Source organism: Scyliorhinus torazame, chromosome 9 (genome assembly GCF_047496885.1).
Source record: "Scyliorhinus torazame isolate Kashiwa2021f chromosome 9, sScyTor2.1, whole genome shotgun sequence".
Lineage (NCBI taxonomy): Eukaryota > Metazoa > Chordata > Chondrichthyes > Carcharhiniformes > Scyliorhinidae > Scyliorhinus > Scyliorhinus torazame.
This window is the reverse complement of record NC_092715.1, coordinates 66,352,325-66,378,469: the sequence shown is the minus strand read 5'-3', so window position 1 is coordinate 66,378,469 and position 26,145 is coordinate 66,352,325. Positions and strand designations below refer to the sequence as shown.

General features: G+C 53.8%; 1 protein-coding gene across 1 annotated transcript in view; it reads left to right on the top strand.

Annotated features, from left to right (window-relative positions):
- Positions 1-26,145, top strand: part of sv2ca (synaptic vesicle glycoprotein 2Ca) — a 429,473-nt gene that overhangs the window by 344,075 nt on the left and 59,253 nt on the right. Inside the window, 2 exon segments of the mRNA XM_072516044.1 lie at positions 19,182-19,315; positions 21,456-21,659. Of these exon segments, the coding sequence (XP_072372145.1) occupies positions 19,182-19,315; positions 21,456-21,659 (338 nt within the window).

Sequence of the window (26,145 nt, the reverse complement as noted above, 5' to 3'; positions counted from 1 at the left end):
CAGTGGCCATGTGCGAGCCAGCGTCGCACTGTCACAGACAGGGTTTGCCAACCCCCTGGGCTCCATGGCTGCAAACCTGCAGACCCCTGTCGATACCAGCACGGGCCTCCAGGACTGGCAGCGCCAGATGTCGGGGGGGCGTCAGATGGCCAGTCCGTTCGCATCCCCCACCCATGTAGAGGCCTGGGGGCCATCGGGCACCCCGAGGGAGGAGGAGGTGGTGTGGTCCATCCCGGCTCCCTCTGTAGGGGAGGTCCCGGTACACCGCGACACCTCGGACTCCCCCCTTCCGTCCCAGGTGCATCGGGTGGGCAACGGGCAGGACAGGCTGGCAGCTCGCCATCCCAGTCGCCCGGGCCGCAGCCTGGCCCATCTAGGCCAGGACGCCCCAGGAAACGGCCGCCAAAGGGATCCAGTGTCAGAGGGCAGGAATCACAGGAGTCCACCTCCAGTTCTGCTGTACCGTCTGGGGAACCACGTAGACGTAGTCAAAGGGCCCGTAAGGCCAAACAATTAGACACTGAGTAAGTTGGCACGGGTGCAGGGCACAGATGAGTTTTAGGGGCTAGGGCACGTGCATGAACTCCTTTGGTTATTAAAGTCAATGTTACACCTACCGAAGCTGCCTTTGTGCTCTGTCCAAAGTGTGCGGGGGTGTCATGTACGTTGAGCGCAAGTGTGTGTGTGAGGGGTGGTCTTACCTCAGCCCCAGGTGAGTCTGCCCCCTTCCCCCTGGGCCGCCATCAACATCCCCCGGGCAGAGGACGGGACCGTGCGCTGCAGTGTCACAGCCGCATGCAGGGATGGTCCGGGTGGATGGTGGTACTGTGGTCATGGGTCAGACATAGTCCAACGATGTAGAGCCAGGAGCTCATCGCAGGGCGGGTTGTCATCATCCTCCATGGCCTGCGATAGACACGCGTCCACCCGCAACTGTGTGAGCCCGGCCCGTTGTGCCGCAGGTGGATCGGCAATGGGGGGGGGGGGGTGGTGTGCATGCGGGTGGGGTGTGTGGGGTTGGGGAGGGGGGTGAGGGTGCTGGGTGGGTGGATGGGTGGGGGGTGTGGATGGTCGGCTGTTGCCATGGTGTGCGGTCTGTGGCCATACTACCCGATTCCCACGCCCATCTAGTCAGTGAAGCGGGCGTCTATCAGTCTGTTCCGTGCCCGCTGGGCCAGCCGGTAACGGTGGACAGCCACCCGCCTGTGTCTACCCTGTCTGCCCTGACCATTGCCCCCATCCCCCTCATCTGGGGAGGACTGGGCCTCTTCCTGCTGCTCCTCCACTCCGCCCTCCTCTGCCTGCGGCACATCGCCCATCTGCTGGGCTATGTTGTGCAGGACGCAGCACACCACAATGATGCGGCCGACCCTATCTGACCGATACTGGAGGACGCCCCCAGAGAGGTCCAGGCACCTGAAACGCATCTTCAGCACACCAAAGCACCTCTCGATCACTCCCCTTGTCGCTACATGGGCATCATTGTAGCGGTTCTCTGCCTCATTGCGTGGCCTCCGTATAGGCGTCATCAGCCATGATCGCAATGGGTAGCCCCTGTCGCTCAGCAACCAGCTCCTCAGCCGGGGATGGCTTCCCTCATACATGCCGGGGATGGATGACCGCGACAACACGAATGAGTCGTGTACACTGCCTGGGTGACGGGCGCAGACGTGCAGGATCATCATGCGGTGGTCGCAGACCACCTGTACGAACATTGAATAGGTCCCCTTCCTATTAGTGAACACGGCCCTGTTATCTGCAGGTGGCCGCACGGCGACGTGCATCCCATCGATCGCGCCCTGGACCATGGGGAACCCGGCAACGGCAGAGAATCTTGGCTGGCCCGGTCCACGGGGAAGCGGATGTAGCGGTGCGCCATGGCATATAGGGCATCTGTCACTGCCCGGATGCACCGGTGCACCGATGTCTGCGATATGCCGGACAGGTCCCCACTCGGTGCCTGGAATGACCCCGTTGCATAAAAGTTCAGGGCCACCGTAACCTTGACGGACACGGGGAGAGGGTGTCCCCCGCCAGTGCCACGCGGTGACAGGTGTGCCAGCAGGTGGCAGATGTGTGCCACGGTTTCCCGTCTCATCCGGAGTCTCCTCCTGCATTCCCGGTCCGTGAGGGCCTGGTATGACTGCCGGGGCCGGTACACACGGGGCGCCTTCGGGTGCCTCCGTTGCCGTGGGGCCGCGACGTCCTCCTCCCCCTCCTCGTCCTGTCGGTCAGGTGTCCCTCCAGCCTGGGCGGCTGCCGCCTGCCCCTCTGCGGCAGCCTTCGCCGCCTCTCTGGCACGCTCCTCCTCCTCCTCCTCATCCAGGGCAACATAGACATGAGCGGCTGCCACCACGGCGGCCAACATCGCTGGATGATCTGAAAACATGACGGCCTGGTGGGGGGGAGGGGAACAACGACATGTCATCATTGCCCATATCCCCTCCTCCCCCCAGCCAGGTGGCATGGACCGCATGGGTCCAACTGTTGGAGGCTGGCACCTGGCCAGGTGGACCAACTCACTTGCCCTCCCATCCCCCTCCTCGGCACGGACCCCCCCCCAACCTCCACCCCGGCACGGCACGGACCCCCCCCCCCCAACCTCCACCCCGGCACGGCACGGACCCCCCCCCAACCTCCACCCCAGCACGGACCCCCCCCCAACCTCCACCCCGGCACGGCACGGACCCCCCCCAACCTCCACCCCAGCACGGACCCCCCCCCCCAACCTCCACCCCGGCACGGACCCCCCCCCCCCAACCTCCACCCCGGCACGGAGCCCCTCCCGGCACTCCCCCGGAGCCCAGCCTACTCTAACCACACCCCCCCCCCCCCCGCCGCACACACACACACACAACCCGAGACACACCTCTCCTCACGCAATCAGACTGCGGCCACGCCATTGCCTGCCCAGAGCCAACCCCCCAGGCCGTCACTCACCTCCTCGCTGGTCGGCGTGAGCCTGGAGCACCGGGTCACGCTGATGAAAAGGAGGTTTGATTCACGTCGACGTGAACGGTCATCACGTCGACGGGACTTCGGCCCATCCGGAAGGGAGAATATCGGCAGGCCGAAAATCGGCTGCCTTGCGCAGACCCGTGACATTCTCCGCGGCAGCGGCGCCATTAACGCCCCGCCGACTTTTCTCCCTTCGGAGACTTCAGCAACCGGCGGGGGCGGGATTCACGGCGGCCAACGGCCATTCTCCGACCCTCTGGGGGGTCGGAGAATGACACCCCAGAATGTCCAAATTACCTAACAGCACGTTTCGGGACTTGTGGGAGGAAACCGGACACGGGGAGAACGTGCAGACTCCGCACAGACAGTGACCCAAGCCGGGAATCGAACCTGGGACCCTGGTGCTGTGAAGCAACAATGGTAACCACTGTGCTACCGTGCCGCCCAGGTATAACGTATCTCGGGCGAGATTCTCCAACCCCCCGCCGGGTCGGAGAATCGCCGGGGGCTGGCGTGAATCCCGCCCCCGCCGGTTGCCGAATTCTCCACCACTGGATATTCGGCGGGGGCGGGAATCGCGTCGCGCCGGTTGGCGGGCCACCCCGCGCGGTTCTCCGGCCCGGATCAGCCGAAGTCCCGCTGCTAAAATGCCTGTCCCGCCGGCGTAGATTAAACCACTTACCTTACCGGCGGGACAAGGCGGCGCGGGCTGGCTCCGGGGTCCTGGGGGGGGCGGGGCGATCTGGCACCGGGGGGTGCCCCCACGGTGGCCTGGCCCGCGATCGGGGCCCACCGATCCGCGGGCGGGCCTGTGCCGTGGGGGCACTCTTTCCCTTCCGCCTTTGCCACGGTCTCCACCATGGCGGAGGCGGAAGAGACTCTATCCACTGCGCATGCGCGGGAATGCCATCAGCGTCCGCTAACGCTCCCGCGCATGCGCCGCCCGGAGATGTCATTTCCGCGCCAGCTGGTGGGGCACCAAAGGCCTTTTCCGCCAACTGGCGGGGCGGAAATTCGTCCGGCGCCGACCAAGCCCCTTAAGGTTGGGGCTCGGCCCCCAAAGTTGCGGAGCATTCCGCACCTTTGGGGCGGCGCGATGCCTGACTGATTTGCGCCGTTTTGGGCGCCAGTCGGCGGACATCGCGCCGTTTCCGGAGAATTTCGCCCCTCATCTCCTAAAGTCCTCCCTAACAAACTTCGCCAGGTTTGATGAGTGCATCGTCGCCCAATCCCCTGTCACCTGAACCCCGAAATACCTAATCCAGTCCCTGGCTACCTTAAGTGGTAACACACCAAGATTTGCTCCCCAACCCGCCACATTCCCCGGAAACACTTCACTCTTTCCGACATTCAGCTTGTAGCTCGAGAAGGCGCCAAACCTCTCTAGTATGTCCATAATTCTCCCCATATTCTCCAATGGGTCTGACATGAACAACAGCACGTCATCTGCATACAGCAACACCTGGGGCGAAATTCTCCCCCAACGGCGCGATGTCCACCGACTGGCGCCAAAGACGGCGCCAATCAGACGGGCATCGCGCCGGCCCAAAGGTGCGGAATGCTCTGCATCTTTGGCAGCCTAGCCCCAACATTGAGGGGCTAGGCCGACGCCGGAGGGATTTCCGCCCCGCCAGCTGGCGGAAATGGCGTTTGTTTCCCCGCCATCTGGCGCGGAAATGCAGCGCATGCGCGGGAGCGTCAGCGGCCGCTGACAGTTTCCCGGCGCATGCGCGGGAGCGTCAGCGGCCGCTGAAAGTTTCCCGCGCAGGCGCAGTGGGGAGAGTCTCTTCCGCCTCCGCCATGGTGGAGGCCGTAGCGGAGGCGGAAGGGAAAAAGTGCCCCCACGGCACAGGCCTGCCCGCGGATCGGTGGGCCCCGATCGCGGGCCAGGCCACCGTGGGGGCACCCCCCGGGGCCAGATCACCCCACGCCCCCCCCCCAGGACCCCGGAGCCCGCCCACGCCGCCTGGTCCCGCCGGTAAATACCAGGTTTGATTTACGCCGGCGGGACAGGCAATTTCTGGGCGGGACTTCCCGCCCCCGCCCAATCTCCGGTACCGGAGACTTCGGCAGGGACGGGGGCAGGATTCACGACGGCCAACGGCCATTCTCCGACCTGGCGGGGGGTCGGAGAACGACGCCCCTGGTGTTCCCTACTCCCCCTCACAATCCTGTGCCACTCTACTGACCCCCTGAAAGCCATCGCCAAGGACTCTAGCACCAGCGTGACTAGTTGCGACGACAGTGGACACTGCTGCCTCATTCCCCTGTGCAACCTGAAGCTCCGTGAACTCATCTTGTTTGACCGTACACTCGCCACTGGGGCCACAGACGCACCCATGCCACAAACTTCAGCCCAAACCCAAACCTTCCCGAAATCTCCAATAGGTACCGACACTCCACCCAGTCAAAAGCCTTTTCCACGTCCATAGAGATCACTAACTCCAGTACCCGCCCCTTCGACAGGGTCATGATCCCATTTAATACTCGCCTTACATTACTCAAAGGTTGCCTACCCTTCACGAAACCTGTTTGGTCCTCTGCAATCTCCCCCGGAACGCACCTTCCTATCCTCCCCGCCACTAACTTAGCCAACACATCCACATCCATGTTCCACAGTGATATGGGCCTGCATGACCCACACTCCAATGGATCCTTCCCCTTCTTTAGGATATGCATGATTGACACCTGGGTTAGTGTCCTGGGTACCTCGCCTTCTCCAGCACCTCGCGACACATCCCCAGCAAATGCGTTGCCAACTCCGTCGTAAACTCCTTATAGAATTAAGCCGGGTAACCATCAGGCCACGGGGCCTTCCCCAACTTCATCCCTGTTATGCTATGCATCAACTCTCCCAGCTCTAGTGGCTCCCCTAGCACCTGTCTCCTCGCCTCATCCAGCCTTGGGAATTCCAGCTCATCTAAAGAACGCCCCATATACCCTTCCTCACCACCCGGTTCTGCCCTATATAACTTCTCATAATACTCCCTGAAAGCCTTGTTAATCTTCCCTGACTCCCACACTACCTCCCCCTTCCCTGCCTGCACCCTCAGAATTTCTCTGGATGCGGCCTGCCACCGTAGCTGACAGGCTAGTATATGGCTCGCCTACTCTCCACACTCATACTGCACCCCACTTCGACCTCCGTAGCTGCCCCAGTTGCCGTCCCCATCAACAGTCTGTCAAACTACCCCTGTAACCTCTTTCTCTCTGCCAACCCCTCTTTGGTGGGGCATTTATATATTTCCTGTCCACCTCGACTATCTCGTCCAACAACCGTCCACACTCCTCCCTCCTCCTGTCCCTATATGCCTTGAAGGAGATAGCATCCACCCGTACCTCATTCAACACCTCCCAAAATGTGGCCCCAGATACCTCCCCATTGACTGTACGTTCTCACAGAACCGCTTGTCCGCCAAAAGCCCTGAATCCAACCTCCATTCCGGCCTCTGCTCCTTCCTCGAACTAAGTCTAACTTCCAGCCAGTGCTGAGATCTGAGATCACGATTCCAGCGTACTCCGCCCCCACCAACACCGCTTGACTCATTGCGCAAAAGTCAATTCTGAAGTATACCTTGTACAAGTGCGCGAAGAAGGAGCACTCCCTCTCCCCCGGGTTCCTAAACCTCCACAGATCCACCATTCCCATCCTTTCCATAAACCCTCTTGGTTCTAGCACCCAATTAAAATCACCCCCCATAATCAACTGATGAGTGTCCAGGTCCGGAATCATTCCCAGCAACTCCTTCACAAACCCCACGTCATCCCAATTCAGCGCATAAATGTTCACTAGCACCACCGACGTCCCCTCCAACACCCGCTCACTATCACATACCTCTCACCCGGGTCCCGCACCTCCTTGGTCCCTACAAACCCTGTCATTCTGCTCAGCAGAATGGCCACCCGCTGCTACTTTGAATCAAATCCTGAGCGAAATACCTGACCCACCCATCCCTTTCTCAACCGAACCTGATCCTTCAGCAGGAGGTGCGTCTCCTGCAGAAAGACCAGCCCCGCCTTCAAGATCCTCAAGTGCACGAAGACCCAAGACCTCTTCACCGGCCCGTTCAGTCCCCGTACGTTCCTTCTTATGAATATAGCAGAGGTTTGCGCCTTCACTCCGTCCACTGTCCGCCATCCTTCCCTTCCAGTTCTGCCTCCTCTAATTTCACTCTGAACCGGGCCCATCCAAGATGACCCTCTTCTCCGCCCCTGACATCACTCATTCTCCAACACTGTCATATCGCAACCCCTCCCCCCCCTCCCCCACCCCTACTTGGCCAACTCTCGCGACCACCTCCCCCACCTCACTTCCGTTCACCTCTATTACCTGTCAACGTGGCAGCTGCTGCCCGTAGGCTCCTCCTACCTACCCCTCCCCCCCACCTTCCCCTCCTTGGTCTGTGCAAATGGCTCCCTGTGGATCCCACACTCCCCCACACAAGCAATGACAGATGCCAAACCACAGGTCACGCCCTCCAAAAAGAGAAACAGCACAAATGGTGGGGGGTGGGGGGGGGGGGGGGCAGTTGCCCCCATACAAACTTGTTGCCCCTTAGCAGGCAAAATCACCGCACCCGAGAAAAAGTCCCCCATCCTCCGTCTCCTATCCGCATTCAGTTCACCCCCAGTTTCTGGGGTTTCAAAATAGCTCTCCCGGCTTTCAAATTCACCCACCGTTTCGCCGGGCACAGTACCCAAACTGGATCTGCCTTCGATATAGAACCACTTTGGCCTTGTTGAACCCAGCATGCCTTTTCGCTAGCTCTGCTCCAATGTCCTGAGAGATTTGGACTCTGTTCCCCTCCCTTCACAGTTCCACTTCTCCCTGGCCCACCGTAGGATCTTCTCCTTCTCCACAATCCCCGCCCGTGGCAGTTCCCCTGCTCTCGGCTTCTGCCTTAGGGACATGTGCACCCTATCCACCTCCGGGGTTGATGCACCGTCAATTACCACAAGACGAGAATGGTGGAACAATCGAGGCTTTATTGAACAAGATGTTGTGTCTCCTGTAGCTGGAACCAGAATGGCTGCAGTGCAGAAGAGTACACACTTTTATACGCCGCCTGCTGGGGCAGAGCCAGGAGGCAGGGATTTACCATTGTACCTCTATATGTGCAGTGCCGTAATACATATAATATACCACTAGTGGTGACTACCACATTCACCCCCTGTTAAAAAAAGACTCCGGCGGGGGTGGTGGAAACATTACAAGTTAAGTCTGTTGGGGGCCTTGACCCTCCTCTGCGATCGCCTCAGTCCTGGTGGTGATGTGGGCGCCGACTTGATCGCCTGCGATTCCGGGAGCGTGTTGGCCTCGTCTTCGTCACCCCTTAGTGGAACCAGTGGGAGGACGGATCCTGCTGGGGCGGGGGCTGCGGTGAGGTTCGCTGGAGGGAGGGTGAGTGGCGCAGGGGTGAATGAGACAACCGAGGGGGCGGTGTCAGATCGGGGATCGTGGGTGGGGATCCAGCGGGTGCCAGGTCCCGGAGGGAGACTGTGTCTTGGCGCCCGTCGGGGTGTGCCACGTAGGCGTACTGCGGGTTTGCATGCAAGAGGTGGACGTTTTCGACCAAGGGGTCCGACTTATGACTCCGCACATGCTTCCGGAGGAGGACGGGTCCAGGAACTGACAGCCATGTTGTGAGCGAGACCCCAGAGGTGGACTTCCTGGGGAAGGCAAACACACGTTCGTGGGGGGTCTCATTAGTCGCGGTGCAGAGGAGCGAATGGATGGAGTGGAGCACGTCGGGGAGGACCTCCTGCCAGCGGGAGACCGGGAGATTTTTAGACCGCAGGGCAAGCAGGACGGCCTTCCACTCTCTGTCCCGCTCTCCCTCTCCACCTGCCCGTTTCCCCGGGTGTTGTAGCTGGTCGTCCTGCTCGAGGCGATGCCCTTGCTGAGCAGGAACTGACGCAGCTCATCGCTCATGAAAGAGGATCCCCGGTCACTGTGGATATAGATGGGGAAACCAAACAGAGTGAAGATGCTGTGCAGGGCTTTGATTACTGTGGCAGAAGTCATGTCGGGGCACGGGATGGTGAGAGGGGGCCGAGAGTACTCGTCAATTACGTTGAGGGAGTACACGTTGTGGTCGGTGGAGGTGATGGGCCCTTTGAAGTCCATGCTGAGGCGTTCAAAGGGGCGGGAGGCCTTCACCAGGTGTGCTCTATCTGGTTGGTAGAAGTGCGGCTTGCACTCTGTGCAGACTTGGCAGTCCCTGGTCACGGTCCTGACCTCCCCAATGGAGTAGGGCAGGTTGCGGGCCTTGATAAAATGGAAGAACCGGGTGACCCCCGGGTGGCAGAGGTAATAGTGGAGAGCCCGGAGTTGGTCTACTTGTGTCCTGGCACATATACCGCGGGATAGGGCATCAGGGGACTCGTTGAGCTTCCCAGGACGATACAAGATCTCATAATTATAGGTGGAGAGCTCGATCCTCCACCTCAAGATCTTGTCATTTTTGATCTTGCCCCGCTGCGTATTGTTAAACATGAAGGCAACCGACCGTTGGTCAGAGAGGAGAGTGAATCTCCTGCCGGCCAGGTAATGCCTCCAATGTCGCACAGCTTCCACAATGGCTTGGGCCTCCTTCTCGACAGAGGAGTGCCGAATTTCGGAGGCATGGAGGGTGCGGGAAAAGAAAGCCACGGGTCTGCCCGCCTGGTTGAGGGTGGCGGCCAGAGCCACGTCCGATGCATCGCTCCCCACCTGAAAGGGGAGGGACTCGTCGACCGCGTGCATCGTGGCCTTGGCCATGTCTGCCTTGATACGTTTGAAGGCCTGGCGGGAAAAAACTGTGGACTGAATGAGTGGGTGGGCCTTGTCCGCATAATTAGGGACCCACTGGGCGTAATAGTAGAAAACCCCCAGGCATAATTTCAGGGCCTTGGGGCAGTGGGGGAGAGGGAGTTCCAGGAGGGGGCGCATGCAGTTGGGGTTGGGCCCTAGGACTCCATTTTCCACTACATAGCCAAGGATGGCTAAGCGGTTGGTGCGGAACACGCATTTCTTCTTATTGTATGTGAGATTAAGGAGTTTGGCGGTATGGAGGAATTTTTGGAGATTTGCGTCGTGGTCCTGCTGATCGTGGCCGCAGATGGTGACGTTATCTAGGTACGGGAAGGTGGCCCGCAGTCCGTACCGGTCAACTATTCGGTCCATCTCTCGCTGGAAGACCGAGACCCCATTATTGACGCCGAAAGGAACCCTAAGGAAATGATAGAGACGGCCATCTGCTTCGAATGCAGTGTATTGGCGGTCCTCCGGGCGGATGGGGAGCTGGTGGTAGGCGGACTTCAAGTCCACTGTGGAAAAGACTCGATACTGCACAATCTGATTGACCATGTCAGATTGTGGGAGGGGGTACGCGTCGAACTGCCCAGTCTCCCCAGTCTTCACTACCACTACTTAAGCTCTCCAGGGGCTGTTGCTGGCCTCAATGACCCCCTCCCGTAGAAGCCGTTGGACCTCCGACCTGATGAAGGTGCTGTCCTGGGCACTGTACCGTCTGCTCCTAGTGGCGACAGGTTTGCATTCCGGGGTGAGGTTCGCAAACAGTGAGAGTGGATCGACCTTAAGGGTTGTGAGACCGCAGACGGTGAGGGGGGGTAGGGGTCCACCCAATTTTAAAGTAAGGCTTTGGAGGTGGCATTGAAAATCCAGGCCGAGTAACAGGTCAGCGCAGAGGTGGGGAGGATGTAGAGCCGGAAGTTGCTGAACTCTACACCTTGGACGGTGAGGGTCGTGATGCAGTACCCCCGGATTTCCACGGAATGGGATCCGGAGGCCAGGGAGATTTTCTGGGTGACGGGGTGTACCGGGAGGGAGCAGCGCCTTACTGTAGTGGGGTGGATGAAGCTATCTGTGCTTCCGGAGTCAAAGAGGCAGGTTGTCTACGTGCACATTGATCTTCACTGTCGCGGTCGCGAGGTTGCGGGGCCGGGACTGACCCAGGGTCAGCTGCGAGCTGCAGCAGATGCTGGGAGGTCCCGGGCTGGTCAGCGGTGGCGGAGGTAGCAGCAGGCGATGAACGGCCAGACGAGCAGGGGTCCTGAGGCGCAGTCCAAAATGGCGCCGAAGATGGCTGCGCCCATGGGGCGCACATGGCGGATGGCATCAAAGATGGCGGCGCCCACGAGCCGCACGTGGCTTGGGGTGAGGAAGATGGCAGCACCCATGAGCCGCACGTGGCTTGGGGTGAGGAAGATGGCGGTGCCTACGGGCTGCACGTGGCTTGCGGAGGGGGACAATGGCGGTGGCGCCCCTGGGTCGCATGTGGGGGATGTAGAAACGCCGGGCATGGAAACAACGGCGACCGACCGGGCCTGGCAAACAGAAACAAAGTGTCCTTTCTTCCCACCCCCGTTGCAGGTCGTGCTCCGCGCCGGGCAGCGGTGCCTGGGGTGTTTGTTTTGTCTGCAAAAATAACACTTGGGCCCCCCAGAGTTGGCTGGCTGCCGAGCGGCGCATGCTTGCGGTGAGCTGGAGTCGGCAGATGGTGGGGCCGACGATGCCCATGAGGGTGCCGCCCGGTCGGGGGCGTAGGACTCCATGTTATGGGAGGCCACTTCTAATGAATTAGCGAGCTGCCTAGTCCCCGCAAGATCGAGCCTACCCCCTTCCAGTAGCCGCTGGCGGACGTACGCAGACTTCATGCCCATGACGTAAGCGTCTCTAATTAAATGTTTGGTGTGCTGGACTGCCGAAACTGCCTGGCAGTCACAGTTCCTACCAAGGGTCTGCAGGGCACGCAAGAAATCGTCCAGAGTCTCCCCGAGGAGTTGCTGTCTCGTGGCCAGGAGGTGCCTGGCGTACACTTGGTTCACCGGTCGAAAGTAATGTCCCTTCAGGAGCTCCATCGCTTCGGAGTAGGTGGGCGCATCCCGGATGTGGGGAATAATGTCAGGGCTCACCCGTGAATAGAGGACTTGGAGCTTCTGCGCATCTGAGGGTTCTTCAGTGGCTGCTCTGAGGTTGCCTTTGAAGCAGACTAGCCAGTGGTCGAAGGTGGATGTGGCGTTGGCTGCTTGAGGGCTCAGCTGCAGGTGATCAGGCTTGATACGGAGATCCATCGTTAAAAAAAATCTTGTTCAATAAATTGATGCACTGTCAATTACCACAAGATGAGAATGGTGGAACAATTGAAACTTTATTGAACAAGATGTTGTGTCTCCTGTAGCTGGAACCAGAATGGCCGCAGTGCAGGAGAGTACACACTTTTATACGCCGCCTGCTGGGGTGGAGCCAGCAGACAGGGATTTACCATTGTACCTCTCATATACGGGCAGTGCCGTAATACATATAATATACCACTAGTGGTGTCTACCACAGGGGCCTTATCCAGTTATACAGCATCCCCACTGCCACCAACGCCGCCAGCATCCTTGAAACATGTCTCATGGCACTCGTGCCTTCTACACCCTCTGGCAAGCCAACGATACACAGGTTCTGCCTTCTGGACCTGTTCTCCTGCACCTCTGTCTTTGCCTTTAGCTACCTGCCCCTCCCATGCCACCACCCGATTGCTGTGATCGGACATCACCTTCTCCAACTCTCGGATCGCGACTCCTCTGCCTCCCAACACTTCTCGATTTTCTCCATCGACCCTTTCAGGAGTGCTACCTCCCCCTCGATGGCCTTCGATCGGTCCTCCTGCATTTCCTTTCTTTGTTGGCGAAACTCCTCTCTAATGAACGCCATCACTTGTGCCATCCGGGGTTTTCCAACTTGCGACAACCCTTCCCCCTCCGCCATCTTCCCAATTGCTACTGCACCACAAGTCTCCTCCCATTCCTTGGCCAGGTCTTTATCCTTCTTTGGAGCGGCACGGTGGTACAGTGGTTAGCACGGCTGCCTCACAGTTCCAGGGTCCCGGGTTCAATTCCGGCCTGGGGTGACTGAGTGGAGTCTGCACTTTCTCCCCGTGTCGACATGAGTTTACTCCGGGTGCTCCGGTTTCTTCCCACAGTCTAAAGATGTGCAGGTTAGGTGGATTGGCCATGCTAAATTGCCCTTAGTGTTCAAAGATCAGGTGGGGCTATTGGATTACTGGGATATTGTGGAGGCATGGGCTTAAGCTTAAGTAGAGTGCTCTTTTCAAGGGCCGGTGCAGACCTGATGGGCTGAATGGCCTCCTTCTATGATTCTTCTGCCGGGTCTGATAACCAGCTGACATGCAACTCACAGCAGGGGGGGGGGGGACTTCTTCTCCACACCTTCAGCTACACTTTCCTGTCGAAATTCCTCCGTTTCGGGTAAAATGAGCTCAAACCAACGCCTTCGAGCCTGAGCAGCCCTGTGTGCAATTACTCGCTCCATGTCCGCCACCGGAGTCACGGTTAGTTAGCTCCACCGGAAGTCAGGGTTAGTTAGCTCCACCGGAGTCAGGGTTAGTTAGCTCCACCGGAGGTCAGGGTTAGTTAGCTCCACCGGAAGTCAGGGTTAGTTAACTCCACCGGAGTCAGGGTTAGTTAGCTCCACCGGAGTCACGGTTAGTTAGCTCCACCGGAGTCAGGGTTAGTTAGCGCCACCGGAGTCAGGGTTAGTTAGCTCCACCGGAGTCAGGGTTAGTTAGCTCCACCTGAGTCAGGGTTAGTTAGCACCACTGGAAGTCAGGGTTAGTTTGCTCCACCGGAAGTCAGGGTTAGTTAGCTCCACCGGAAGTCAGGGTTAGTTAGCTCCACCGGAAGTCAGGGTTAGTTAGCACCACTGGAAGTCAGGGTTAGTTAGCTCCACCGGAGTCAGGGGTAGTTAGCTCCACCGGAGTCACGGTTAGTTAGCGCCACCGGAGTCAGGGTTAGTTAGCTCCACCGGAGTCAGGGTTAGTTAGCTCCACCGGAGTCAGGGTTAGTTAGCTCCACCTGAGTCAGGGTTAGTTAGCACCACTGGAAGTCAGGGTTAGTTAGCTCCACCGGAGTCAGGGTTAGTTAGCTCCACCGGAGTCAGGGGTAGTTAGCTCCACCGGAGTCACGGTTAGTTAGCGCCACCGGAGTCAGGGTTAGTTAGCTCCACCGGAGTCAGGGTTAGTTAGCTCCACCTGAGTCAGGGTTAGTTAGCACCACTGGAAGTCAGGGTTAGTTAGCTCCACCGGAGTCAGGGGTAGTTAGCTCCACCGGAGTCACGGTTAGTTAGCTCCACCGGAGTCAGGGTAAGTTAGCTCCACCGGAAGTCAGGGTTAGTTAGCTCCACCGGAGTCAGGGTTAGTTAGCTCCACCGGAGTCAGGGGTAGTTAGCTCCACCGGAGTCACGGTTAGTTAGCTCCACCGGAGTCAGGGTTAGTTAGCTCCACCGGAAGTCAGGGTTAGTTAGCTCCACCGGAAGTCAGGGTTAGTTAGCTCCACCGGAGTCACGGTTAGTTAGCGCCACCGGAGTCAGGGTTAGTTAGCTCCACCGGAGTCAGGGTTAGTTAGCTCCACCGGAGTCAGGGGTAGTTAGCTCCACCGGAGTCAGGGTTAGTTAGCTCCACCGGAGTCAGGGGTAGTTAGCTCCACCGGAGTCACGGTTAGTTAGCGCCACCGGAGTCAGGGTTAGTTAGCTCCACCGGAGTCAGGGTTAGTTAGCTCCACCTGAGTCAGGGTTAGTTAGCACCACTGGAAGTCAGGGTTAGTTAGCTCCACCGGAAGTCAGGGTTAGTTAGCTCCACCGGAGTCAGGGTTAGTTAGCTCCACTGGAGGCAAGGTTAGTTAGCTCCACCGGAAGTCAGGGTTAGTTAGCTCCACCGGAGGCAAGGTTAGTTAGCTCCACCAGAAGTCAGGGTTAGTTAGCTCCACCGGAAGTCAGGGTTAGTTAGCTCCACCGGAGGCAAGGTTAGTTAGCTCCACCGGAAGTCAGGGTTAGTTAGCTCCATCGGAAGTCAGGGTTAGTTAGCTCCACTGGAGTAAGGGTTAGTTAGCTCCACCGGAAGTCAGGGTTAGTTAGCTCCACTGGAGTCAGGGTTAGTTAGCTCCACTGGAGTCAGGGTTAGTTAGCTCCACTGGAGGCAAGGTTAGTTAGCTCCACCGGAAGTCAGGGTTAGTTAGCTCCACCGGAGGCAAGGTTAGTTAGCTCCACCAGAAGTCAGGGTTAGTTAGCTCCACCGGAAGTCAGGGTTAGTTATCTCCACCGGAAGTCAGGGTTAGTTAGCTCCATCGGAAGTCAGGGTTAGTTAGCTCCACTGGAGTAAGGGTTAGTTAGCTCCACTGGAGTCAGGGTTAGTTAGCTCCACTGGAGTCAGGGTTAGTTAGCTCCACCGGAGTCAGGGTTAGTTAGCTCCACCGGAGTCAGGGTTAGTTAGCTCCACTGGAGTCAGGGTTAGTTAGCTCCACCGGAAGTCAGGGTTAGTTAGCTCCACTGGAGTCAGGGTTAGTTAGCTCCACCGGAAGTCACGGTTAGTTAGCTCCACTGGAGTCAGGGTTAGTTAGCTCCATCGGAGTCAGGGTTAGTTAGCTCCACCGGAAGTCAGGGTTAGTTAGCTCCACCGGAAGTCAGGGTTAGTTAGCTTCTATGCACAAATCTATGTTTCCTAATTGAGGAGTGGTAGCATTTTAAAAAATTATTTCATGGGACGTACCCAACATTTATTGGCCATAACTATTGGCCTTTGGAAGATGCTGTCAAAGGAGCACTGGTGATTTGCTACAGTGCATCTTGTAGATGGTACATACTGCTACCACCTTGGGTCAATAGTGGCGGGATTGCACGTAGCAGGTGGTGGAAGGGATGGCACTCAAATGGGCTGCATTGTTCTGCATCTTATTGAGCTTCATCCTGGCATATACCATCACGCTCCTAACTGTGCCTTGTAGATGGACAGGCTTTCGAGAGTCAGGAGGTGAGTTACTCCCTGCAGAATTCCATCCTCTAGCCTGCTCTTGTAGCCATAGAATTTATATAGAACATAGAACAGTACAGCACATTACAGGCCATTCAGCCCACGATGTTGTGCCGACCATTTATCCTAATCTAAGATCAACCAAACCTACACCCCTTCAATTTATTGCTGTCCATGTGCCTAAGAGTCGCTTAAATGTCCCTAATGACTCTGACTCCACCACCTCTGCTGGCAGTGCATTCCACACACCCACCACTCTCTGTGTAAAGAACCTACCTCTGACATCTCCCCCATACCTTCCTCCAATCACCTTAAAATTATGTCCCCTCGTGACAGCCATTTCCGCCCTGGGGAAAAGTCTCTGGCTATCCACTCTATCCATGCCTCTCATCACCTTGTACACCTCTATCAAGTCACCTCTCTGCCTTCTTCGCTCTAGTGAGAAAAGCCCTAGCTCCCTCAACCTTTCTTCATAAGACATGCCCTCCAGTCCAGGCAGCATCCTGGTAAATCTCCTCTGTACCCTCTCCACAGCATCCACATCCTTCCTATAATGAGGCAACCAGAACTGGACACAATATTCCAAGTGTGGCCTAACTAGAGTTTTGTAAAGCTGCAGCAAAACCTCGCGGCTCTTAAACTCAATCCCCCTGTTAATGAAAGCCAACACACCATACACCTTCTTAACAACCCTATCAACCTGGGTGGCAACTTTGAGGAATTTATGTACGTGGACCCCAAGATCTCTCTGTTCCTCCACACTTCCAAGAATCTTGCCTTTAACCCTGTATTCAGCATTCAAATTCGACCTTCCAAAATGAATCACTTCACATTTATCTAGGTTGAACTCCATCTGCCACTTCTCAGCCCAGCTCTGCATCCTGTCAATGTCCTGTTGTAACCTGCAACAACCCTCAACACTATCTACAACGCCCCCAACCTTCGTGTCATCGGCAAACTTACTAACCCACCCTTCCACTTCCTCATCCAAGTCATTTCTAAAAACCACAAAGAGCAGAGGTCCCAGAACAGTTCCTTGCGGGACACCACTGGTCACCGACCTCTAGGCGGAATACTTTCCATCCACTACCACTCGCTGTCTTCTTTCAGCCAGCCAATTCTGTATCCAGACAGCCAAATTTCCCTGAATCCCATGCCCCCAAATTTCTGAATGAGCCTACCAGGGAACCTTATTAAATGCCTTACTGAAATCCATATACACCACATCCACTGCCCAACCTTTATCAATGTGTCTCATCACATCCTCAAAGAATTCAATGAAGCTTGTGAGACATGACCTGCCCCTCACAAAGCCATGCTGACTATCTTTAATCAAACTATGTTTTTCTAAATAATCATGAATCCTATCTCTCAGAATCCTTTCCAATATTTTGCTCACCACAGACGTAAGACTGATGGGTCTGTAATCCCCAGGGATTTCCCTCTTCCCTTTCTTGAACAGGGGAACACCATTCGCCTCCCTCCAATCATCTGGTATTACTCCAGTGGAGAGTGAGGATGCAAAGATCGTCGCCAACGGCGCAGCAATCTCCTCCCTTGCTTCCCGTAGTAACCTTGGGTATATCCCGTCACGCCCAGGGGACTTATCTATCCTGATGCTTTTCAAACTTTCCAGCACATCCTCCTTCTTAGTATCAACCTGTTTGAGTCTATTAACCTGGTTCACACAGTTCTCATGGGCAACAAGGTCCCTCTCTCTAGTGAATACTGAAGCAAAGTATTCATTTAGGGCCTCCCCCATCTCCTCAGATTCTAGGCACAAGTTCCCTCCACTTTCACTCTGATCATCCTCTTATTTCTCACATAAGTGTAGATCGCCTTGGGGTTTTTCCTAATCCTTCCTGCCAGGGATTTTTCATACCCCCTTCTAGCTCTCCTCAGTCCATTTTTGAGTTCCTTCCTGGCTACCGTGTAACTCTCTAGAGCCGAGTCAGATCCTTGCTTCCTCAACCTTACGTAAGCTTCCTTCTTCCTCTTGACTAGAAGCTCCAATTCTCTTGTCATCCAAGACTCCTCCACCTAACCATTCCTTCCTCGTCTCAGTGTGACAAAACTATTCATCACTCGCAGCAAGTGCTCCTTAAACAACCCCCACATTACTGTTGTGCATTTCCCCAAGAACAATTGTTCCCACTTTATGCTCCTCAGCTCCTGTCTAATAGCAGTATAATTTTCCCTCCCCCAATTAAATATCTTCCCATACTGTGTGTTCCGTTCCCTCTCCATGACTATGATAAAGGTCAAGGAGTTGTGGTCACTGTACCGAAATGCTCTCCCACCGAGACATCTGACACCTGGCCTGGTTCGTTGCCGAGCATCAAGTCCAATATGCCCCCCCCCCCCCCCCCCCCCACCCCCCACCCCCAACCACCTCCCCAGTCGGCCTAGCTACATATTGAGTCAGGAATCCTTCCTGTACACACCTGACAAAATCTGCTCCATCCAAACCATTTGCACTAAGGAGGTTCCAGTCAATATTAGGGAAGTTGATGTTACCCATGACAACAACTCTGTTACTTCTGCACTTTTCCAAGATCTGCCACCCGATCTGTTCCTCTATCTCTCTCTGCTGCTATTGGGGGGTCTATAGAAAACTCCCAATAAAGTGATTGCTCCATTCTTGTTTCTGACTTCCACCCATACTGACTCAGTAGACAAACCCTCCTTAACTCCCTCCTTTTCTGCAGCTGTGGTGCACTCCCTAATTAACAGTGCCACTCCCCCTCCTCTTTTACCTCCCTCCCTATTCTTCTGAAAACATCTAAACCCGCGAACATCTAACAACCATTCCTGCCCCTGTGTATGGCTGGTTCAGTTCAATTTCTGGTCAATGGTAATCCCCAGGATGTTGATAGTGGGGGATTCAACAATGGTTATGCCATTGAATGTCAAGAGGAGATGGTAAGATTCTCTCTTAATGGAGATGATCATTACCTGGCACTTAGAAGGCACAAATGTTATTTGTCATTTATCAACCTGAATATTGTGCATGCCTTGCTGCATGTGGACATGGGTTGTTTCAATGTCTGATGAGGTCTGAAAAGTGCTGAGCAGAGTGCAATCATTTGTGAACAGCTTCACTTCTGAACTTATGAATGAGGGAAGGTCATTGATGATGAAGCATGTTTGCTTAATACATATTTTAAATCTTTTATTAATTATAGCCCAGTAATTACAATTATTTAATGCAAACTTACAAAAAAACTATTTCTTAGAAACAGGGGCCACGCATAGGACATAAGTATCTGAAGGGAGGTTCAGCTTGTCTGGCTGTATGAAGAAAAGAGATCCTTAACAAAAGAGGGATAAAATTAAGATGCGGCAGATTTTTTCTGAAAAGACTAATCAGCAAAAATAATAAATACCAAAATGTACTTTTTCTTTTAATAGGTTTACAATCATGAAGTTTAAAGCAGTAACCTTTGAAGACTCCCTCTTTAAGAACTGCTATTTTGAAGACGTCACATCATTAACTACTTATTTTAGGAACTGCACATTTATTGAAACTCTTTTCTATAACACAGGTGAATGTATAAATCAGGACTTTCATGATGAACTGTCAGTTTCAGATGTCTAATTTACTCGTAGTAAATTCATATCATGTTCAGATAAGTTTATGAGTCACTTTTTAATCATTGGTCCCAAGTTTCCTTATGTTGCGACCTCATTAGTTGCACTCATGTCCTGCTTGCCAGTACTGACCCCACCAGAGTTTACAATGGGGAGCATACCTTATTTACGTGGGTGTAAGCACTACTTCAGTAATATTGTCAGATGCCCAGTACCAGCCATGATCCTATGAACTCCCCAAGCAAAGTTGCTGATATGTGAAAAGTCCTCCTTTTTTGGGGCCTGGCTTCAACACCCAGTGTTGAGGTTCACACAGCCCTTGTGAAAACTGGAATGCCTCCACTCACTCAGTTCACCAGCTGCCACTACAACATTGGCCCTCGGGCATCCGTGTTTGCCCCAGCGCATGGCCACCTTTTGTCCTGTAAGGGTGGTCAGACATTCAACCCCCTTGCAAAGCAGCCTGGAATTTCCACAAACCTTTGAAGCCGCAGGTACAGCAAGATACTGCAGAACCTCTGAGGAATTTCAGAATGGTTGCGTTTTACTGCTTGTTATCTGAGATCAGGACGCGATCTAACAGCCGCGCCGTGCTCGACTTGCCACATGACATGGCCGGTAAGTTTCACGAGAGGCCTCGTGTGGGATTTACCCGGCTTGCTACACCTCGCGAGATCTAATGGGATCTCGCGAAACGTCGCGATCTGGATCCCGCCCTCAATGGGCAGAAACTACATTTGCATATTTAAGTGTGCAGTTAGACACACTTAAGAATGTCTCCGCCAGCCCCCGGAATCAAACGGCCTCACTGAGGAGACCCCAGCCGAGTGCCGTTTAGCACTGGTCTCACAAATGGGGATCAGAGGCTCCCGGATGGTCAACCTCTGGCAGGGTGGCACCCTGGCACTGATGATGCCACCCAAGCACCTTGGCACTTCCAGCCTGGTGAACTGGCAGTGCCATCCAGGCATTCTGGCAGTGCCACCCTGGTACCAGCCTGGTAATGCCAGGGGGCCCGAGTGGAACTTCCAGATGGTCAGGGGCACTACCGGATGCCAGGCTGGCAGTGCCAAGGTGCCCAGGTGTCATTTTACATGTGCAGGGATTGGGCCCAGGGGTGCCCTGCCCTTATGAAGTGGGGTGCGGGGAGCTTGAGGATCCCCCAACAATAGGTTGGGGTGCTGGGGGTTCCGGGGGATCAAGAGATCAGGCCGCCACTTCTTTCTGCAAAGACAAGTGGAGCTTTTCAGTGTAGGAAATGAAAGTCATTGCGGCCTCGGCAGGACCTTCCCCACCAAGGCCCGAAAAAATAACAGTCGTGTTCGATAGCGAGGTCGTTCCTGGTGGTATAAACACTGGGATACACCCAGCTAAACCTGCTCGACACGGGACTCTTTTTTTATTAAATTACCGCATGAGTCTGATCGGTCCAGTGTTCTAATTTATAAACATAATGGTAGATTCAACCATATCTAAGCAAAAGAAAATCGCAAGTTCATGCCTATTTGTTATTTGTTATTTCACGGGATGTGGACGTCGCTGGCTAGGCCAACATTTGCAGTTCATCCCGAAAGTACACGGGAGTCAAAACAACACTTTATGTGTTGGTATGAGGTGAGGGGAGGATTCTCTAGTTTAAGTTCAAAACTAACCCCTTTGTACAATATTAGTGAGGAAACTATTTTGTAAGTTGTTTTAACAAAGACGTTAACTGCTCATTTAACCATCTTCCTTCAAGTAGCTGACAGGGGACTGCCATTTGATTACATTCATTCCAATGATTTCACAGTACAGCGCTAACTCTGAAGATTAGAGACATGCTATTCATTTACAATGAACAGAATGTCTCATAAAACATAAACTTGTAGGTTGCCTGCAGAAGATGGAGAGGAAGTCTTTTACATAATTAACTGCATAGTTTTCCAATCTCACGTGCCAGGCCCACACTCTTCATTTTATCTTGGCAATGGTTGAAACAGATAATCATAATAAGGAATAATAAGGAGGAAATACCAACTATTCAACTATTTAGTAAACCATTTTATTTTTGAATCACTTCCAGCCATAAATATATGTTTCTTGATTTTCCCTCAGATCTTGAAGCGTCTAAATTCATTGATTGCCAGTTCGACAATACTACATTTCTTCACAATAAGAAAGGCTGCCAGATTAACTTTGATGAGGACTACAGTGCCTACTGGATCTATTTTGTCAACTTCCTAGGAACACTAGCAGTGTTGCCGGGCAACATTGTATCTGCACTCCTCATGGACAGGATTGGGCGCTTGACAATGTTAGGTACAATTTACCACTTACTTTTAAAACATTTGCATAACCTTCTGACTGGTGCACCCGATCTAGTGTACCTTATCTAACAGTAACATGTAACTATGATCCCGATGTGATTCAAACTGTTTCATGTTTCATGCTAAATATTTGGCGTATGACCACAGGCTACCATCGTTAACCTGGCCTTGAGCCATGCAAACTAGGGAGATGATGGGTTTGATCTCCAGTTACATCCAGGGTGGTAATGAGGCCATTACAAATTGTCTTAGTGTCACCTATCTATAGACGGGCCAAAAATAGTTACTATCCCTTTCCAATGGCTTCCTTTGAACGCCTCTGTGAAACATCTGGTTAAGATAGAATTAGGATTGTTCATGGTACTCCCCATACTCCGGCACTTACTTACACTCTAAATATTTCACCTCCAACCATCTGTTCTATTGGTATATACGAGAAAAAGTAAATTGGTGAGATTGCTACCTGAATTGAAATTCGGACCACTTTGCCATTCATCATAGTTCCTTAGGGTAGTGTCAGATGAGCCAACTTCAAACAGGCCAAAGTCCTCATTTAGTTTTTAATTTTGAGGCAGGAATATCTTGTATTCCATTTTTCCCAGAGTCTAGGGCAGATCTTCTCACCTTAGTCTCTGCTGGAATGCTGGGACCGTGGTAGGCCTGGAACCACACTCTCTGCACTGCATGTCTGGCTGTCACCCTTTACCAGAGCAAACCAATTATCATCCCGCCTTCAGACTCTCCAACCAATTAGGGAGGCTGGGCAGGATGGCGCACTCATTCTGTCAAAGGGTGGTTTTCTAATTAAAGGGATCACTGCATGGGTAACCAGGGCAACTGCAGGAAAGGAGGGAAGACTTGGGACGGCTGACCCCCCTCCTCCCCTGGATCTCTCATTCATACCTGGAGGTCCTGAGAGGCTGCAGTGATGTGAGCTCTCCCAAGGGTGGGAGGAAGGGGACAAACTCTTCAAACAAGCAGGCATCGAAGGATGTAGCGAAGGAGGTCAGCAGCAGGACTGTGCTCCCTCCAATCTGGAGACACTGCACCAAGAGATCCAGGCTGTCAAGCCATGATGGGTGAATGATGCAAAACTTTCAAGTGCCAAGCCCCACACTCTGACTATCACAGCATCCTGCACAGCCGCCCCCCCCCCCACCCCCCCTCCCACTCCCCGTCAGGACAACATACCTTTCAAACCTGCTCATTCCCCTCTCTGCAGGTACCTCACATCCCGACCTGAACAGCAACACACATAATCACCCTCAGAATATTGCCCTTTCGCACCCATGCCTCACAGCCACCCTATACAAATGGTGTCCTTCCCTCCTCTCCATGCAAGTCATTCCAAGCACCCATATCTTTCTTCTTTCTGTCATTGCAGGGGAGGAGAGCGCACAACTTGGCAAGATATAGAGACCCAGGTGTGCGGAAGTGGGGTATGGTGGGGACAGTCCAGTGACAGCCACATTGTCAGTCACGGGCATTAAGTGCCCGCCTAGTCCACTGGGAAGGAGCTCATGTTCCAGGAGACTGCAAATGTCAGCAAGTCCCAGGCGCTGGTACTCCAACGTGTTAAGAGAGTCTATCCTCTGCCTGTAGGGCTTAGGGCCTCGTCTCCGTCCAGCTGGATCTCAGTGTTCATGCCATCTTCCCTCTGGAGGGGCATGTGGCTGAGGAGGAGGCAGCTGGTGCTGCTGCAGATGTTGCTTCTGTTGATGCTGGAACTGTTGGTGGTAGTGTGGCCTCTGCTCTTGCCCCTCAACAGAGGAGGAAGGTGGAGCTCCATTAGCTGATGCCATGCTGTGGTGAAGACTGACAGCGGGAAGGTGCAACTGAAGGTGAGTGAAGTTGCTGGGCAGGTGAAGTACCTTTCAAAATTACAGAAATAACCTGTAAAGCAGAGAACGCACTCTCGGAAAACAGAGGTGCTTTGAAGAACAGTCTCTCAACAGCCTGGCTGGAACTCTTCAATGTAATTGATGAAAGCCTGCACAATTTATCAGTTTCACTGAAGAAATTCTTCCTACTGTGCACTTACCTCAATGACCCTGACAAATTGCTGACAGGCTAGGAAACAGGACCAGGAACTTTTTGATTTGATTTGACTCATTATTGTCACATGTATTAGTATACAGTGAAAAGTATTATTTCTTGCATCCTGTACAGACAACGCACACCGTACATAGGGAAGGACTGCAGAATGTAATGTTTCAGTCCTTGCTAGGGTGCAGAGAAAAGATCAACTTAATACGAGGTAGGTCCATTCAAATGTCTGATGGCAGCAAGGAAGAAGCTGTTCTTGAGTCGGTTGGTACGTGATCACAAACTTTTGTATCTTTTTCCTGACGGAAGAAGGTGGAAGAGAGTATGTCCGGGATGCGTGGGGTCCTTAATTATGCTGGCTGCCTTTCTGAGGCAGAGGGAATTGTAGACAGAGTCAATGGATGGGAGGCTGGTTTGCGCGATGGATTGGGCTACATTCACAACCTTTTGTAGTTTCCTGCGGTCTTGGGCAGAGCAGGATCCATACCAAGCTGTGATACAACCAGAAAGAATGCTTTCTATGGCTCATCTGTAAAAGTTGGTGAGAGTTTTAGCTGACGTGCCAAATGTCCTTAGTCTTCTGAGAAAATAGAGTCGTTGGTGGGCTTTCTTGACTATAGTGTCGGCATGGGGGGGGACCAGGACACGTTGTTGGTGATCTGGACGCCTAAAAACCTGAAGCTCTCGACCCTTTCTACTTCGTGCCCATTGATGTAGACAGGGGCCTGTTCTCCACTACGCTTCCTCAAGTCAATGACAATCTCCTTCTCCTAGCCTCTTGGGCAGAGACTCCAGAGGATCCGTCTGGACTGGCTACAAATTTTTAAACTAGGAACTGGTGGACAATACAAGGTTCTTAGCAAATACCCTGAGGTATTCCAAGAAGGCCTTGGTAGAATAACGGGAGCAAGGGCAAAGATTTAAGTGGACCCCGATGCCCTACCCAAATATGTTTTACTTACCAAAGTAGAGACTGAACTTAAGTGGTTAGAGAGCCACATGATAACAGGCTGGTCAATCTTTGCGGGGACGATAAACAAGTGGTTAATAAAGCCTCATATTTACATCGGTACCTCATGCCATGCATTTATGCCAAACTGGCAGTGGGTCAAACCTTCACCAAACTAGATATGAGCCATGCCTACCTCCAGCTAGAACTAGATGAGTCATCCAGGAAATACGAGACGATTAACACCTACAAGTGTTTCTATGAATATACATGCCTGCCCTCTGGAGTCTGGTCAGCATGTGTCATTTTTCAATGTGTGATGGAGAACACTCGCCAAGGGCTAGTTAAGGTGGCAATATACGTAGATGATGTACTAATCAGGGGAGCTATGGTAAAAGAGCAGCTAGCAAACCTGGGGGATATTAACTATATCTATTTATTAACTCCAAGAACTATTTACATGTATACAGTGAAGGGTTCAAGCTAAGAGCTGTTTCCATGCTTGCTTGTACACACTGCTCTGTCCCAACACTAGACTGACCCTTAGCGCAGTTCATGTGTCCTCTTACATCACTGTGTGGGTGGCAGTTGTATTCAGTCCACGTTAACCCTAAATGTCCCAGACTTTAATAATACACCTCCCTAAAGTCTTTATCCAAAAAGTTATTCTACTTTACCATATGCATTTACATCATTATCTCATCTCCTTCCTTCAACTCTCCATGTTTATAGATTCAGGCAGTCCAGTGGCCTTATAACCCTTCTATATCTCATTCGCACATCTGTCGGAGGAGTGATAGGTTCTGTCATTGCGGGTACCTCTGTTGATTTGGAGGTTGTTATAAGACATAGGAGCAGAATTAGGCCACTCGGCCCATCGAGCCTGCTCCGCCATTCAATCATGGCTGATATTTTTCTCATCCCCGTTCTCCTGCCTTCTCCTCATAATCTCTGATTCCCTTATTAATCAGGAACCTATCTATCTCTGTCTTAAAGACACTCAGTGATTTAGCCTCCACAGCCTTCTGCGGCAAAGAGTTCCATAGATTCACCACCCTCTGGCTGAAGAAATTCCTCCTCCTCTCCTGGCACACTGCCACCCAGGCACCTGGCAGCACAGCCAGGTTGGAAGGGGCACTGCCAGAGTGCCAGACTGCCGGTGCCAGAGTGCCAGGTTGGCAGTGCCAGGGATCGGGCCCGGGGTGGGGGGGCCTTGCCTATAAGAACGGGGCATGAGGGGGACCAGAAAAGGTTGGGGGGTTGAAGGGAAGGTTCTTGAAAGCCGGACGGGTGCGGGGTTCTGAAAGTGGGGAGGACTAGAGATCGGGGCAGCCTTGCAAAACGGCACCCCGATCTGCGAAGAGCCGTTTCTGTTGGCAAGCTCAGCTGACCAGTGCAGGCCGGCTACCTAAGAGTGGCTGCGACAGGGAGAAACTGCCCAAGGTCAAAAAGAACCGCAAAGTGCCGTTGAAAAGCAGGGGGC